Here is a 16,248-nt window from a genome sequence, read left to right as displayed (position 1 = left end):
AGAAGAGTGGGAAATAATTCGGGCGTCGCGACGACCGTGGGAGTCGCGCCGCTACTTCCGAGGAAACAGCATCCCGGGGGATAACATCTCCTAACGATCGTTTTTAGGTAAGGGCGACCTGATTTTCGCGCCGCGTTCTCATCTGTTTCTCCGCGACAAGGAGATTAGTCGCGATCGATTACAATTAACACGGTGTGTAGATCGCCGACAGTGCGCGGGCATCACGGATCTCGTCGCGATGATCCATTCTTGAATTTTTAATATTTTTGTGTTAATCTCGTACTACAATCGTATTACTTTGCACCGGAAATAAGAATCTTCTTATTATAATAATTCTTATAATAATAAGAAGATTCTTATTCCAGACAAATACGTGGAAATCTTTTTTAACACATCATCATTTTGATTTTTGTTCGAAATGTTTTATCAAAAAGTTCCTCAAAAGTTAAAAATAGATAACGCGACAAAGAGTCTTTTATACTTATCGTAGATGAAATTAGCTTGAATCTTAAAAATTGATTCGCGATTCAACCCTTTAAAGTCAAAGGATATTTTTTACATGATGTGTTTTGAAAAAAGTTTGGAAATGTACGAGGTCAATATTCAGAGTGAGATATCTTGTATACTGTCGAGTTGAGTTTGAAGAGTTCTCTCTCTGGGAGAAAGTTTTGCAAAGAGATGCTCTGATTAATTACACATATATTTTATCGCATTCAATCATGTTGCAACAATATATTATTCGCATTGTGAATGAAATTAACATCATATGCCATCGCGTACGCCATTTGCGTTCCTAATCGGTGTTGGCATCGTTAATGCAGTGCTGAAAGACATCGTCTGTCATAATCGAGATTACGAAATAATAATCATGCTATTGCTCCGCGCAATTAAACCGCGCTTATTACTCACGTATCTATACGTACTAAACGCGCTCTTCTCTGGCAGTGCCTATACATGACACTCGCGCGAATGTAATTGAATTAATTATGCTACTTTTACTCATCTTTGCGCATTATTAATGTTATTCATCTTTTAAACATTGAGATACATTTCATTTTGCAATAAAATGACTGCTCTATTGTCTAATATTAATTTTTATTCGGGGTAACAACGTAAACATCTTTATAAACGCACAATTTCAAAACAATATTTTAATTTTTACCTAATTTTGTTCTCAATCTTTTATGATATTAATTTCCAATGATAAAAATATTTTTGCAATGAAGCGTGCCTATTAATTATTAATTAATGCAATATTGTTCTTCGCGTCCTCGAAATTCGGTACCTAGGCAATGTCGACATATTAATGTTAATACATCGTTTGTGGAAACTTATTTACGCATGATTTGTTGATTGCCTGAAAATTTAAACAACGGACGAATTTCTAATTCTGTAAATGATAACAAAATTAAACAATTATTAATGTAAAATGCAAAATTATATGGATAGTACGCTCGTTAATCTAATCTAATCGCGTATTCGCGACGCGTTGTTCTTTTAGTATATGTATGATGTTCGTGATGTAATGGAAAGTGTAATTAATCTTTTCAATCAAGATTATTCAATCCAAATAACACCAATTAATACGAAATGCGTGTATATTAATGTCAGTGGCATAAAATTTAACACATTAAAGATTAGATAAAAAAGTAAGCGTTTGCAATTAATTGCGTTATTACGCGTTATGCCGTGAAACTGTGATGTCGATTGTGCACGACTGGGATTATTTTGTAATCGATATCGCCGTTTTTAAGTGCCGTGTCGACTAGCTAAATTTGGCGGCCTTACGCAACGATAGAGAACGAACGCGATCTCTGCGAGCACCGTTCTCGCTGGCTAAACATTCAATTTTATATTATTACGAGATTCCTCGTATAGAACGCGTAAAGTTACACGAATCTACGTTTATTCCGAAAATCACGACAACATATATGTTCATCGTAAAAGTGGCACGTCGTAAATGCAATATCGACCGACTTATTGTTAGAGCGAATCCTTCGTTCGTATGTGAGATTAGGTTTCACACTAATAATTATTTAATATTACTGCCGTTTTCGGAATAAAAAATTCGTTTATTATCTAACTTTGCAGACAATTAGCAAATAATGCATAAATATATTTTTATAAGCAATATATTTGTTAATATCGTTGCCTTTCAGGTACTGCATTTCGGTGAAATAATACAGCAAAAGGCTGTATTGATTAAATAATTAAATGATCTGTTTTTCAGAAAAATATTTTAATATTTTAAAAGATAGTATCAAGAAATGTCAATAACAATAATAATTAAATAAAAATCAAATATTGCCCTGAAATTGATGTGCCTTTATATAAAAAGAAGTTTATATCGCTATGAAATAATAATTGATACATTGCCCGTAGAGAAAGTATTCTATTAAAGGATTCTTTATACGAGATCGTTAAATTTTCATTCATGTGTTAAATGTTTATTTGCTGCCAGAGAATCTCGATATACACGGTGGACATCCGATACTCCGCGCCAATTGACATGAGAGCGCGACGCAATTGCGCGATTTATTTAAGTCCACAGTTCTAACGGAATTTGTTTAATAATTCGAAACGTGGATCTAGCGAGGATCTGCTGAGTCAGAATCTAAAACAGTTGGCATTATATCCATCTTAACTCATTACTGTGCTTGTGTGTAACACGTGTGGGTTTAACTTGTCGCTGATTTATTTCACTACCGACTTAATCCTCTTTAATTCACTTTTTATATAGACTAGACACTACAGACGCGCGCTACGCGCGCGCTATTTATCTTTAACATTTCACTATTAACCCTATTATACACAACTGTCAAAATATACAATGACAGCTGCAAATGAAGTAAGCGCAGCAAGAAAACCAATCGGCATCGCGGAAAAGCGGCAACAATAAACTTCACATCTCCTTTTTAGAAAAGGAAATGTATTTAATTTATGTATTTTTTATTGTTATATATTGTTTGTTTTAAAAAAAAAATCTGAATTTAAAAAAAAACACGATAATCGTGAAATAAAAGACTTTATTACGATAAAAAATAAGTTTATTTTGAATTTCTAAACATTTGAATATCTCAGTTATTACTTATCGATTAAATTATCAAATTGACACGTAGGTAACAATGTATATTTAAAAGCCGTATGAATTAATAAACAATAATATACAGGTATCCTAAGTCCTAACTTTAAAAATAACAAAAATTATTAATATATTTCTAGAAAATTATTAAATCCAAAATATTTATATTATTCAACGTATAGAACAAAATAAACTTAATAATTATATTAATTCCATTTGGATACGTAAGAAATGTTTTTTGCATACGTTGTTTACACGATTTTTTTGAATGAATTGAGACGTACGAAAGCAGCGGCTATATACATCGCGCATAGTAAGATGCGACGAATGTGTCAACAAAAGATTGGGTAATGAGCCGATTCGCTCTAAATCATAGCTACTTTCCAAACGGATGCGCGCCAGACGTGTACTTGCCAATTAAGTCGAGCGGACAATCTAATTGAAAGAAGTCAGCTATCGTTCCTCGCGTTTTGGCACTTGCGATTCGACGAGAACGCGTGTTTTCCACTGAAAGGATGTGCTGAACGTCATTTATTCCGAGTTTATTCCGCTGTATATTTCTAGCTGTGAATTTATTTCCAAGGCGTTGCGCGATTTCAGCGTGACCACTTATTTTGACTTTTATCATTGAACATATTTGTGTCGATGATCCATATAGTCGAGCCAGGAAAAATGCACCTCGTTTATCGTCCGTGTAATAGACGAACGAAATCGTCGGCTTCCAAGAAGAACGTTACTTAACTGTCAAAACAATTCCATCATCGCTTGACGCGTTTTGTCCATCGCTCTTTGTCGTGTTACGATGCAAATGTTGAAAGTGAAGCGTTGAAAACCGTCACAAAATGCCAGAATTTGGAACTGACGATAAAATAATTTTTATTTTCAAAAATTACGTTAAACTAAATTTTATGTTAAAGTAAAACTGTTTAAAATGCGTAAAATGCTGATAAACGCAATAATTTTCTGTAAATCAAATCTATTTGTCGCAAAACCAGAAGATATTGATAAAATCGATGAAGAAAGGTAGCCTCGGTAATTTAATAGTCGACTAAAATAAATAGGTCGATGTACAGCGCTCATTAGCCTACATGCGCGATAACGTACCTACTGTCTCTTGTCTCGGTCGCAGCCTCTCGATTTAAAAATAATTTCGAAACAAAAGACGTAGGCGGGTCGACGGACATTAATCTTCAATCCGAGGCTGAGGATAACTTGCGACACAACGACGTTATTGAAAGCGACAAGAAGGAGATTTGAATCATTACTCAATAAACGTCAACGTTGTGTTGTGACTGTTATTTCTATGGATATGTTGGCGAACAACTTGCATGAATAATAATTCTTCATAAGCAATCTTAATTGACATTTACATCACTTAATTTACATCACTTATAGATACAAAAATAAACGCTTTATAGGTGCAAAAATGAGCAAAGGATGGAGTCCTAATAAGAAAGGCTTGAAAATTTTTAACGTGGCTTTATTTTAGGTAAATGTGTATTATGGGTATAAGAAAACTTTTTAAAGCTTATTAATTCAACAATAATATATACAAAAGATAGAAATTTGTGATTGAGCAAATTAATCCATCGCGAGCGATATACGCCACTTCGAGTGTCCTATCTTCTTTTAGAGGCCGAAAACGTGATAATTAAACCGCGTCTGCGATTCCAAGCACGTACACACAGATGTAGAAATCGGCCCTGAAGAAAGGGAGTGGGCGCTCGGAGATTCGCGCCTCGCGTCCAGGGGGATTGCGGCCCGGGCCTCGTGCGCGCCGCGCGCCGTGCCAGTTCAGTTCACGGGCACCAAATTAGATGCGGGTTATTTTTGACCAGCGTACAACCGCTCGCTCCAGTTTGCCGACGATGACGAACCAAATCGCCAGTGAGAAAAAGAGAGAGAGAGAGAGAGAATCCGCCAGACTTCTGTTACTTAGCGTATAGAGCGCGTCTCTTGGAAGCCACGTGGAGAAGAGAGGCCGGGGATCACCACGTGTCGTACGCGCGTGTTTGGCGAAATGATTTTCAGCATTATTAGCTCTCCCATGTGGGTGGTACATAACCGAAACGTTCGCTCATATATCCGAATTAGAGCTGCTGTATTAATAACAATGCCATTGGTTTTACTATTGCTAATATAGTTGATAGTAATAATTTTAACACTAGACCTACCAAAGCAATCAAATTATTAATTTGTAATTTTTTAAAAATTACTGAAATTTGCAACGATGCATTTAATAGATTGTAATATGTAAATAATTAAATTGAATTAGTTTACTTTTCCTCTTCATCCCTTTTTTCAGAAATATGTTTAATATACATATTTAATTGTTGATAGTTTTTGTATTAAAATCAGAACTTATAGGATATCTGTTTATGAATCTATATAGTTACGTGCTAATTTGGTAATTTATTTAATACTATCAAGAGTTTCTTTTATCGAACAAAGTTCGAATTGTTTTGAAAGGGCATTGTATTTCTTATCCCAAAGAAAATCTCAATCTTCTGATTCTCGCGGAAGATCGCAGTGCAGAATGTGTCTGATTTACAGATAACAGGGAGAGGCAGCCGAATCTCGAGATGTCGAGGCCAATCCTTAGCAGGCCGCGCACGTTCATCTACGGTAGCAACTACGACAAGGGCGAGTCCTATTACAAGCCCATGGTCGACCACCTAGACCGGAAGTACAGCGCGCGGCCGTTGTTCCCGGAGCCGAGAAACTCACTAGCCGACGAGATCGCGGCGCGCCGTAGCGACATCGGTAACCTCAGTCGTTTTCCAAAGTGGTTTTGAAGGAGTGTTGTAAAAAGACTTCCCAGACCCTCCTCGAGAGATTGTCCGACGGGGCTCGCTGAATAGATTCGTTGTGCAAATGAAAAATACTTGAGAGAAACTCTTGTTTCCTCCCACCCCACCCTCTCCCTCTCGTCCAACTCCACCCTTTATTTCCAACTCCCACGACTCGCATGATCTACCTCGAGGCGAGGCACTGTTAATTATATTATTTATTCGATTCGGCATCGCGATTCTCGATCGATTACGTGACCAGAGGGGGATCGCGATGCGGAGCTCGAGATTAGGATGTGAACGGAAAAATCGTTGTCCAGGATTTGTTAAATACTTATTTGTGTTAACGAAGAAGTGATACAGAAAGTGTGTATACGCATCAGAGAAATAGTACCCGTAGTAAAATATTTACTGTAGATTATAGGATTCTTACTAAAGATTTAACATGTAACGTATATTTATTACTCAGCAATGTCGATAATACATTTAATAACGGATCTAAAATAAATCGAGCATTATTTGAGAATTAATCTACCTTGTGTGAAGAAACTTATAATTGGATTTAGAAAAATTGTACGAAGAAGAAACGCAGCAATTAAGGGATTCAACGAACGAATATATTAGTTTGGCCATCTTGTCGGTCTCTTGATATTACTAAAGTTAAAGCTTGCGGTCCTGGTACGTAGCGAGAATGAGGCCCTCACATTCTAACGGTTTGATCGAATGTTGATGTCATCCTTTTGCGTGCATCGATCTTTATTGTCTTGCCTGCCGTCTGTGTAGTTAGTCTCTGGATTATGTCTCTCCTATTTGATGTATCATCTTGCTGAATAAACGTTTGGTCTCCTAAGTACACGTTGACTTTGCGCGGGGAGCCTTGGTGTGATTACTGTACGTATGTTGCGCTTGCTGCGACGATCATCGACGAGGATCGACGGATCGCAACGCGCCAGCTTCTCGAGGGGCTCCTCATTTCGACATTGCGCGAAACTTTGCCTTCGTTGATTCCCGGATTATCCGCACGCATGCACACTCACATGTATCATTCACGCCACACATCGACACATATGACACACGGCGTGGCGATTTATGAAAGGTGTTGCGTGTCTCCTTGAATAATACGTCCGCAATAAAGCTGACAGTGATCGCCCGGTTGATGACGAGTAGATTTACGCGGCTGCATAAAAATAGAAGAACAGAGAAAATCAAAAGGTGAAGATATACCGCATCAATAAATTGTTGATCGCGACGAAGATGAATAAAAATAGTAGAGCGTCTGGAGCCTACGGGAAATCCCAGAAATGAATACGCCAACATTTCGCCGTCCAAGAAAATTTAATTTAATTTCATTTTCTTTGATTTGACATTACTTTCTGTAGCGAAAATCGGTTCGCGATTGCTGTAATATTTAGAGTTACGTATTAAGTATATACTTCTTTTTTTTTTAATCAAGAACATTACAAAGAGGGGAAAAATCCTTACATTGAAAAATGACATTACCTATATAGAAACAATAAGATATAAATATGTACACTCGATAATCCTGATTAAAATGTAAACGCATTAAATTCCCGACGAAAAAGAAGAAATGATTACGTGTTACCGGTTTTTGCTGCATAATTATCTGGGACACCCTGTATGTTCCTGGCATCGCGGATAGTGCGAAACGCGGAGGATGAGGACGAACGTTGTGCTCGACGTTAGGTGCGACTGCTAGTTTATTAGCTTAGTCGAGCGCACTGATGGGATTTTGTAGATGTGCCAGGCTGTTAATGTGATGCGCATCCGAATTTATTTTTGATCAAACGACACTAAAAATATGTGCAACCCGTTGTGTAAAGCTTACTCAGCCGATGTCGAGTCGTTGTAAGTAGAGAAACACGAAATGTAACCGACGAGGCCGATCGTGGTTTCTTAAAACTGTAATTTCAATGTAATTCTTATTTTACGCGTTGCATAATTTTAACGTTATTAAATTAAGAAGATAATATTATTTCATAAAATTAATTTATTTATAATCTATTACAGAATTTACATTTCTTTCTTCAATATTTTTGCATATTTAAAAAAAATATTTTAAATAATTATAAATCTCAATGTGCTAATTTTTATTATAATTATACGCTGCTGTTGCATCTAACATCAATTTATATTTTTGTTAGGGATTTATAGATTAAATTATAACCAGTGTCGAAAATGGAGTTAATTTTGCTTAAGATTATATCAATTTATACTTCGATATCTATCAGCGCATAATGTGAAACATGATGTTTTAAATAAAAACGTCTTAAACGAAATTTTGTTTTCTCTGAATTCTCCCTTATCATTACTGGTTATAATTTATACTTTAAATGTAGTTAAAATAATTCGAATTTCATAATGTTTCTTTTATAATTTTTATAATGTTTAAATTTAAATGTTTATATATTAAGTATGTATATATATTAATACCGACGGTGAAACGTCGATGAAGTATATTTTTAAATAATTTAATTGCTAAATTTATTGAATTGCGAGCTTGCGAGATTTTCCATCTTTTCTTCTTATCCATCCGCTACCATCTCTTGTAATAAGAGCCTTTCTCTTTCATCCAAAATCGTTGATTTTGCAAACTCGATCGTTCGGCGCCGTTTCTCAATGCCTTATCACAACCCATCATCTCCTATCCTTTGCACAAATCAACTCTCTTTTCTGATATCGGTTTTTGCAGGCACACGCGACCTCTCCGGTCCCCGCACTGGCTCCCTCGGTCGCGATCTTGACCTCGACCTCGACCCTCGTATCCGAGCCTCCCAACCACCACCCTTCACCGACCCTCTGCTAGCTCTCGACGACGAGGACACCGTCTTCGACAGCCGTGGGCAACGCATATCGGCGCGTCGCAGGCTGGGCGAAGAGTTTGCGGACGAGGTATCAGCGACGACACGCCGTTTACGTGCTCGAGTGGCAGCGATGGGTCTCGAGGACGAATTTGAATCCGCGAACGTCGCGGGCCAGGCCAGAAGGAACGCCGACCTCCTGGAGAACGCGGTGACTGCCAGGAAGAGCGCCAAAACGGCGATTGAAGATGTCGAAAGCAGCTTCAATAAGAGACGCTCGAAGCTCTTCGACGAGCTCGAGCGCGCCGACGAGAGCAAGCCGGCGTTTGCCAGGTGGTCCAAGCTGATCAACGAGGACGAAGACTTAGCGCAGACCAGCGCCGCTGCAAGCCGGGCTATACAGACGAAGGCGCGTCTCCACGATCTCGAGTCAGAGATGGAGCAGCTCGCCGAAAAGCAAGCCAAAAGGGAACGCAGGGCAGCAGCCCTTAGAGCGATGGTCAACGAGACTGCCGCCGCGTCCGATGTTGACATCGCTCAACAATCGGCCGTCAACAAGAAGGTGCGCATCACCGAACGCACGGAGAAGCACGTCAGCTTCTAGAGAATCTTGCGATTTACTTTAATTATTCAACAACGGTGTTTTACAGCCGTTAAACATATATACACTTCGGATTATTTTTAGCAACTATAGGGAGATTGTTAATCTTCATATATCACAGCTGTCGCAGAAAGAACACCTCCTAGTCATTAAACGTGTCGATTTTATCTTGAAAAATATTATTTAAATATGATTTTATACTTAAATTCTATTATTTTTTAAAAATAATTAAGTTAAACAAAGTTGTTAAAATAAATCTGCTTCTAACAAGATTGTTATTACAGATTTAGGTTGCAGCCTTTTGATAATTTTGGAAAATTATTTTGTCATCATATAAGATCAATATTGTAGTAATTTTTATTTAATTTTTATTTTTACTATCTTTCTTCTCAATTAGGGTTTAATATAGAGATTGTAAATCGCTGTAAGACACTGTTGTATTTGAATACGAGTATATAGAATATTTTCGATGCGCCGTTACGCGGCGATCGCCATTTTTACGGCGGTCGCGTAATTATATTCATATTATATCGTTGTTGATCTGTTCGCGAAATGAACGTACGACGATTCCATTATATTTTATAGTGCGTTATAGACAATGAATTATCGATAAATTTTACTAATAATAAATTGTTAATAAATTTTATCGATAATATCCAATATTGACACTTACGCTCACGATATTGCGCGTACGTTTGTTACGCGTAATCTTGTAATTATAAATGTATTAATATATACGTTAATGCGAGAAGTTTCTCTCGAAAATACGCTTAATCCCTCATTTTTAGCTTGAAAACGATAATAATATATATAAGTTATAAAATAATACGATTTAAAATCCAACGTGCATTTCAAATTAGGTTTCTGTATAAACAGTTTCTGATTAAAAGTAAATTTTATAAATTCTATTTATATTTAAAACATTTTCTTGCAAATTATTTAATGTCCTGAAATTTGATAAATAATTTAATTAACACAATAAAGCCTGGATTGCTCAAGATTTAACGTATTTTCGGACGATATTTCTCGCATAATTTTTCGCTTTTTTGCTCCTTAAGTGCGACCAAGGGAGCTTAAATGTTACTTGTTCCTAACAAATACGTTACGTTTTAATGTTTAAAATCATTTTCATGTTAAAACTTGTTACCACCAGCACGATATTATAAAGAGACGCAATACCGCATTTTGTCAAATCCGTCTCGAAACATTGCCCCTTTCATAAAACTATTCTCCGCCATTCGGAGACAAACTCTGTAATGTGCAAACTCTTAAACACACGGCGAAACTTTCAAATTTACCATAAATGTATATTTCTTCTTTCTTATTCAGGAATAAATCTTGTCTGAAAACTCTTTTCTGAGAGCAAGTCAAATTACACATGTGTGCACCACGTATCTTTCCATCACATTTCCTTTTATTCGTTATATGTGTGTACTTCTTATTTCACCATCTACATTTCATGTATTTAGATGTTTTCCTTTTCATTTTCCGCATGCACAAGATTACGCCCTAGCTGCGTTGACACTCTGCAGGTAAGAATTCATTTCATAAAGTTAGTATAGAACTGATAAATATTTCCATATTCGATTGTATTTCTATATTATAGTAAAATTCTTACCAACCATAACGACGTGTTTTAGATTAAAATAAACTTATCTAAATTATTCTTTAAAAAGTTTTCATTAAAAATTGCTATAATAAATAATTGTAACGAATCATTTTAAACTATCTTTTAATTATTATGATTAAATTTACTTTTTTTTCAACTCAAGAAGTTGCATTGTACAACAGCTAGAGAATGGAATTAATAATATAATATCTTAGCAATTCCACTAACATTTTAGGTTCTCGTAACCTGTCGGGAAATCGCGACGATTTCTACGACGAGTTAGACTTTTTGGTCGACGGACGTGGTAGACCTATTCAGGAGGATCCTTATGAAGACGATTTCGTAATCACTCATCGACGTTTCAAGGAACGTGCAGCTGCCGCATTCGAAGAGGATATGGCGGAATTGAGACGCAAACGGCGAGATATGCAGGTTGAATTAAACGAAAGAACAAGCCGATAATTTAATGTTAAAAATCAAATTAGATTAAATACAGAAATAAGCTATCGATAAAACACATAAAAAACTAGTTTGTCATAATTTAAATTACATCATAAATCATAATTAAGTTATATGGATGCACGTAACTCGAACAACCAATAACATCATTTTCATATCGTCTGTTCTGTTCTACAAATTTTTTAATATCTTTTTGTCGTATCTGATGGACTTACTTTCTTGCAGGATCGCGTCTTCGACGTGATTGATCTAAACGCCGAGATAGAGAAGGCCAAGAGTACACTGGAGGCCGCCGGTATCGTGTTCCAGCGACACGCGACCAAGTTCAACAATCAGGATGACGATGAGCAGACGATGTCGCTGACGCAGAAACTTGACAGAACGCGCAAGATCGCGAATGTTGAGCTAGAGAAGCCGAAGCCCAAAACCTTCCTGATGAAGTGGCCCAAGATGCCGGTCGGCGAGCCGGAAGCAGCTCAGCCCGTTGCTCAGGCGGGAAGACAGCGCAGGATCAACTCACTGATCGATACCAGCGAAATCGGTGATCCGCTGGAGGCTGTCGCGATGCAGCCGATGAAACGGAGGTTTTTGAAGAGAAAGAAAAGCGTTTCATTTTAAGAATCAAATATTCTTTTCTATTCAATGTTAACGGTGTGCAAAATCTATCAATACTTTAGTAAAAAATTCTTATAACTTGGAAAACTTCTTTTTAATTCTGCAACATTAGATCTGTGTAATTAATGCTTAAATTAAAATTTTGTCTATTCAAATCTAGATCGTTTGAAATAGAACGAAAAATATGCTTTTATATATATACTATCCATTATTTGCATTTGAAGATTAATTCCTGAAAATAATCCTTTATTTTTAATCATTTTTCATTTAAAAATTACTCGTACTTTTATGTAGAGAAAAATCTACTTCAAGTTAGTTAAAAAATCTGTTTTTTAAATATTTTCTGATAAGCCTAGAATATTCAGTATTTCATCAACTGTATCACCAGAAATATTTTTAATAATTAAGTTCTTATTATATTTTATCTAATCATTGAAATATAATTGTTAAATACATTTATTTATTTAGTTGATCACGAGATACTGTTCTTTTATTTCTTGAAATAATATTTTTCGCAAGCAGATTGTTCCTATCTACTATGTACTTTAATAAAGAAATATTATAGTTTATTCGTATTTATAATAAATATTAAGTATCAAATAAAATTAAATAAATCCTACTACTTCTCTTCCCTAGAAAAATTAAATTAAATTATTAATTACTTAATAAATTATTAAATATTGGTTACAAAAGAAAATATGTGTATGATAATACAAAATTGACTTAAAAAGTTTCTGACGTTTAAGAGTGAAGATATATTTTACAATGCCAATTTTTTTTTAATGATACACCACATGTCAAAAAAGAGTGTACAAATATACATCATTTTAGCTACAATAGGCAGACGTTGCATTATCGATTTTGTCAGTATCATCAAACACATTTGAATTGCAATCCTATTTATATTACTAGCTTATACAAAACATCTAATAAAAATTGTCAAGTCGCAAAAAGACGACACAACAGAGATAATTAGATTAAAAAGATGTTACGTTAAAAAATAAATATTGATAAAGACCTACACGTGAGAGACTGCATACACGTGAGTGGATATATGAGATTTTAGTTGTCTTTGATGATTGCCTTTTAACAGCTTTTAACAGAGCGGGATTCACAGGATCTTCTGATATTTCAAACTATAGTAGGCACGAGTATGGTAGCTATAATGTCTGGATGTCTGGATGCGTTTCATATTGGTGAGGTACTTCATGTCGGCCGATCGCTTGAAGCTTTTATCTATATTCTTTTCATCGTAGGTTCTCAAAGCCCTTTCCGCCCATTCCTGAGCTCTAGGTGGCTCGCGGTATATACCCTTCTGCCTCGAATCAAGATAGTCGATCACGTCGTCGTAATAGTTCTTCCTATTAGATAAAAAAGACGTTACCGAGATTGAATATTGAGAGATAATTTCGAGATTATAATTTTCGATCGCCATCGAGTCCAATATTTTCTACAATTAAATATAAATAATGTAATTTCAACTCTTATTAAAATTCATCATGTTGTAATTATAACTCTTTGGTATACATAAAAGCATTGAAATATTTTTCTTCTCTCACATAATATTTGAAACGAAAAAATTGTTTAAACTCGAACTCGACTTAAACCATGCTGTTTCATCGAGCAGCAAAAAATTCCCTGAAATTCCGTGAAAGATTGCAATGTTTCTGATCTGATTTTAATTTCATTTGTATCAACTTGTGTTTTTCAATCGCAATAATCACACAATTTACCTATAATCGTAAAGATACGCATAATTGAGGAACAGTGGTCGAACCCAATGATGGTTGTAATGCGGAGGCTCGAGCTTCAATAATTTCAGGACCGGTCTGTCAGTGGTAGCTGCCTCGGCTGGCGCACCTTCCCCTGCACCCTCGACAACCGCTTCCGCAGCCGGTTCCTCAACGTCCCACGGTGCAGCTTCGTCATCCGCCCACGACATCGTAATTTCGTTATATATTCACTTTGATATTGAGCCTGCAAATAATTATATCGCGTTAAATATAAGTGCCATATAAATCCGTCATTCTTAAGATTATCACAACGAAATTGGCTTGATAAATAATTAGAAATTATTCCTTCGTTAATCTCTTCCTTTGTGATATCTGTTCCGTTTTTTATCTCTAAGATCTATTCGTTTTTCATGACGCTTCTATTCTCGATTAATTTAGCCGATTGATATATATGTATACATTGTATGAAGAAACAGGTCATCGAAGACACAACAAACCGTTTGGCTGAGGTATCAATTGGTATTTGTGGCGAAACTAAATGCCATACCGAGCTCCAAGCATTCAAACGTCTTGGCTAACACACTAAATTTATACATATAAAATACCCCTTTAATCTTTAATTATATGTCGCTCATCATTAACAAACCGGATAATGGAAAATAATCACGATTTGCAAAGTAATATGATAGCGTCGTTTTTACGCATCCTGACGACGAGACCACGACTTCTTCTTTATAACGTAGATAACGATGAAATATGAATGTAAAGATAAAAAAATATCTCGTGTTCAAAACAGATAAAATAAAAACCTAAAGGATGGTGAATTTCACTAACACGGACAATTTGATAAAAGCACAAACGACGAAAGACAATCTCTCGATTTCACTGTCAAAACCACGGTCTGGTCAAAACTATCGTTCACTGTCTCTTCCCCGCCGACGACGGCGACGACGCGGCCAGGGATTCTCCGAGGGCGCGATGTACCTGCGCCTGCAGCGGCTGCAGCTCCTGCTTTCGCACTCGCGCGTACTGCGAAAAAATGACCGGCCCTTCTGCGCGCCGCGGGCTCGACTCACCACTTCCCGTGGACCTTGTTGGGTTTCGCTTTTATTTTAGCAACATCTTCCACACCCCGTTCGTCCCTTTGAAGGTGCGCTCCTCTGCCTCGGTGAGGAGGGGACGATTTGGCACGCGATCGGCTACAATTATTGGCGTTGCGAGTTGCTGCGAGTTGCGACGACTACTCTCTTCCTCTCTCCTCGTGTGTGTACGCACACGCACGTGCGTCGGCGATTAGCTTGCGATTAAACGCGCGCCTCGACACTTGTCCTCGTGCCATTTCACGCTTATTAACATTGAAAAAGCAAAGATGACACGTACCTTTGGCCGGAGGAACGGAAACGCCGCGACAGTCATCGAAATCGATAATTTGCGCCGAAATAAACTTTATGTCATAAAATACATTTGCGCCGAAATAAAATTAATGCCATGAAACCTATCTGCGCCGAAATAAGATTATTAAATATCATAAATCTCATCCTTGATTAATTATTTATCTGCCGTATAATTTCGTCGCTGCCGTTCGACTTGCTGATTTTATGTTACGTCACGAAACCTTGAACGTTACGAGAGTTTATTGTTCAACACGTGGTCAATTATTGCTATTTATAAGCGAATTACTATGGCCCAATTAAAGATTTGTGCGCATTGAACGATACAGTATAATTATTCGGCAGCAACATTGACATCGTACCCTGGTTTACTTACTATAATTCACGCAAATTGTAACAGAATGTAACATTCAGACGCGTACGAACTTGAGATGTATATTTGCGACCTTTGCAACAATGTGTATGTGCCTGGATTAAATACGCCCAATTTAATTTGAGATTAAAGATAAAAAGTTCAACTCTCTATTAAAATAATTGAATATTATTTAAATTAACCGTTTGCCAAAGTTGCGTGTGTTCAATTCATAACATTACTGGAAGGTAAATCTACTTTCAAGATCTTTGTTAACAACACGAGACTGATTTTAAGCCAGCTGTTAATGAAGATGTCTCGAAAATAGATTTATCTATTAAAATTAAATAATGTTTATTATTCCGTGATAAATTTGATACATAAACAAATAATATTCTGTTATTTTAACAAAGAATTAAAATTACTTTCTATTTTACTCTAATCGAAAATAAGAACACAATATTATTTAGAATAAGATAAGAATCAAATAAGAATTAATACAATATTTATTAAAAACTGCAAACCAAACTTCTAAAACAACATATACATATATATTTTTTTACATTTAATGTTTTAAAAGAAAATATAATTAAAATTATTCATTTTACAATTACCGTAAAAAAGTATCATTTTAGGTCTAGAAGATAAAATTTTTAATTGTATCTTTCCGACATTTAATTATGCGTTTCGAAAAATTTTATTATTTATTAATTAAGACGCAATTGAAGGATAACGGATTTATTTAATTCACTATATAATATTTGCAAGATAAGGGCTGCATTCCGATATTCACTGTCA

General features: G+C 36.1%; 3 protein-coding genes across 7 annotated transcripts; 2 read left to right on the top strand and 1 right to left on the bottom strand.

Moving 5' to 3' along the window:
- Positions 1-2: 2 nt before the first annotated feature.
- LOC112452440 lies at positions 3-10,643 on the top strand. The gene is made up of 3 exons (XM_025012640.1): positions 3-107; positions 5,636-5,845; positions 8,582-10,643. The coding sequence occupies exons 2-3, from the start codon at positions 5,665-5,667 to the stop codon at positions 9,292-9,294; spliced, it is 894 nt and encodes a 297-aa protein (XP_024868408.1). The 5' UTR covers positions 3-107; positions 5,636-5,664; the 3' UTR covers positions 9,295-10,643.
- Positions 10,644-10,741: 98 nt separating this feature from the next.
- Positions 10,742-12,175, top strand: LOC112452441. The gene is made up of 3 exons (XM_025012641.1): positions 10,742-10,823; positions 11,136-11,332; positions 11,585-12,175. The coding sequence occupies exons 2-3, from the start codon at positions 11,297-11,299 to the stop codon at positions 11,975-11,977; spliced, it is 429 nt and encodes a 142-aa protein (XP_024868409.1). The 5' UTR covers positions 10,742-10,823; positions 11,136-11,296; the 3' UTR covers positions 11,978-12,175.
- A 536-nt stretch (positions 12,176-12,711) lies between these two features.
- LOC112452496 (flightin) lies at positions 12,712-14,869 on the bottom strand. Of its 5 annotated transcripts, none has more exons than XM_025012741.1 (3): positions 14,784-14,869; positions 13,708-13,951; positions 12,712-13,335 (listed from the first exon to the last, which is right to left on the bottom strand). In XM_025012741.1, exons 2-3 carry the CDS (start codon positions 13,914-13,916, stop codon positions 13,086-13,088), a joined length of 459 nt encoding a protein of 152 aa, XP_024868509.1. In that variant the 5' UTR covers positions 13,917-13,951; positions 14,784-14,869; the 3' UTR covers positions 12,712-13,085. The 5 variants fall into 5 exon arrangements, with proteins under 5 accessions (XP_024868509.1, XP_024868506.1, XP_024868507.1 ...); XM_025012738.1 differs by lacking the exon at positions 14,784-14,869 and adding an exon at positions 14,692-14,779; XM_025012739.1 differs by lacking the exon at positions 14,784-14,869 and adding an exon at positions 14,517-14,758.
- Positions 14,870-16,248: the final 1,379 nt, after the last annotated feature.

This window comes from Temnothorax curvispinosus, unplaced genomic scaffold, assembly GCF_003070985.1.
Source record: "Temnothorax curvispinosus isolate PA1 unplaced genomic scaffold, ASM307098v1 QBEX01003408.1, whole genome shotgun sequence".
Lineage (NCBI taxonomy): Eukaryota > Metazoa > Arthropoda > Insecta > Hymenoptera > Formicidae > Temnothorax > Temnothorax curvispinosus.
This window is presented reverse-complemented; position numbering and strand designations above follow the sequence as displayed.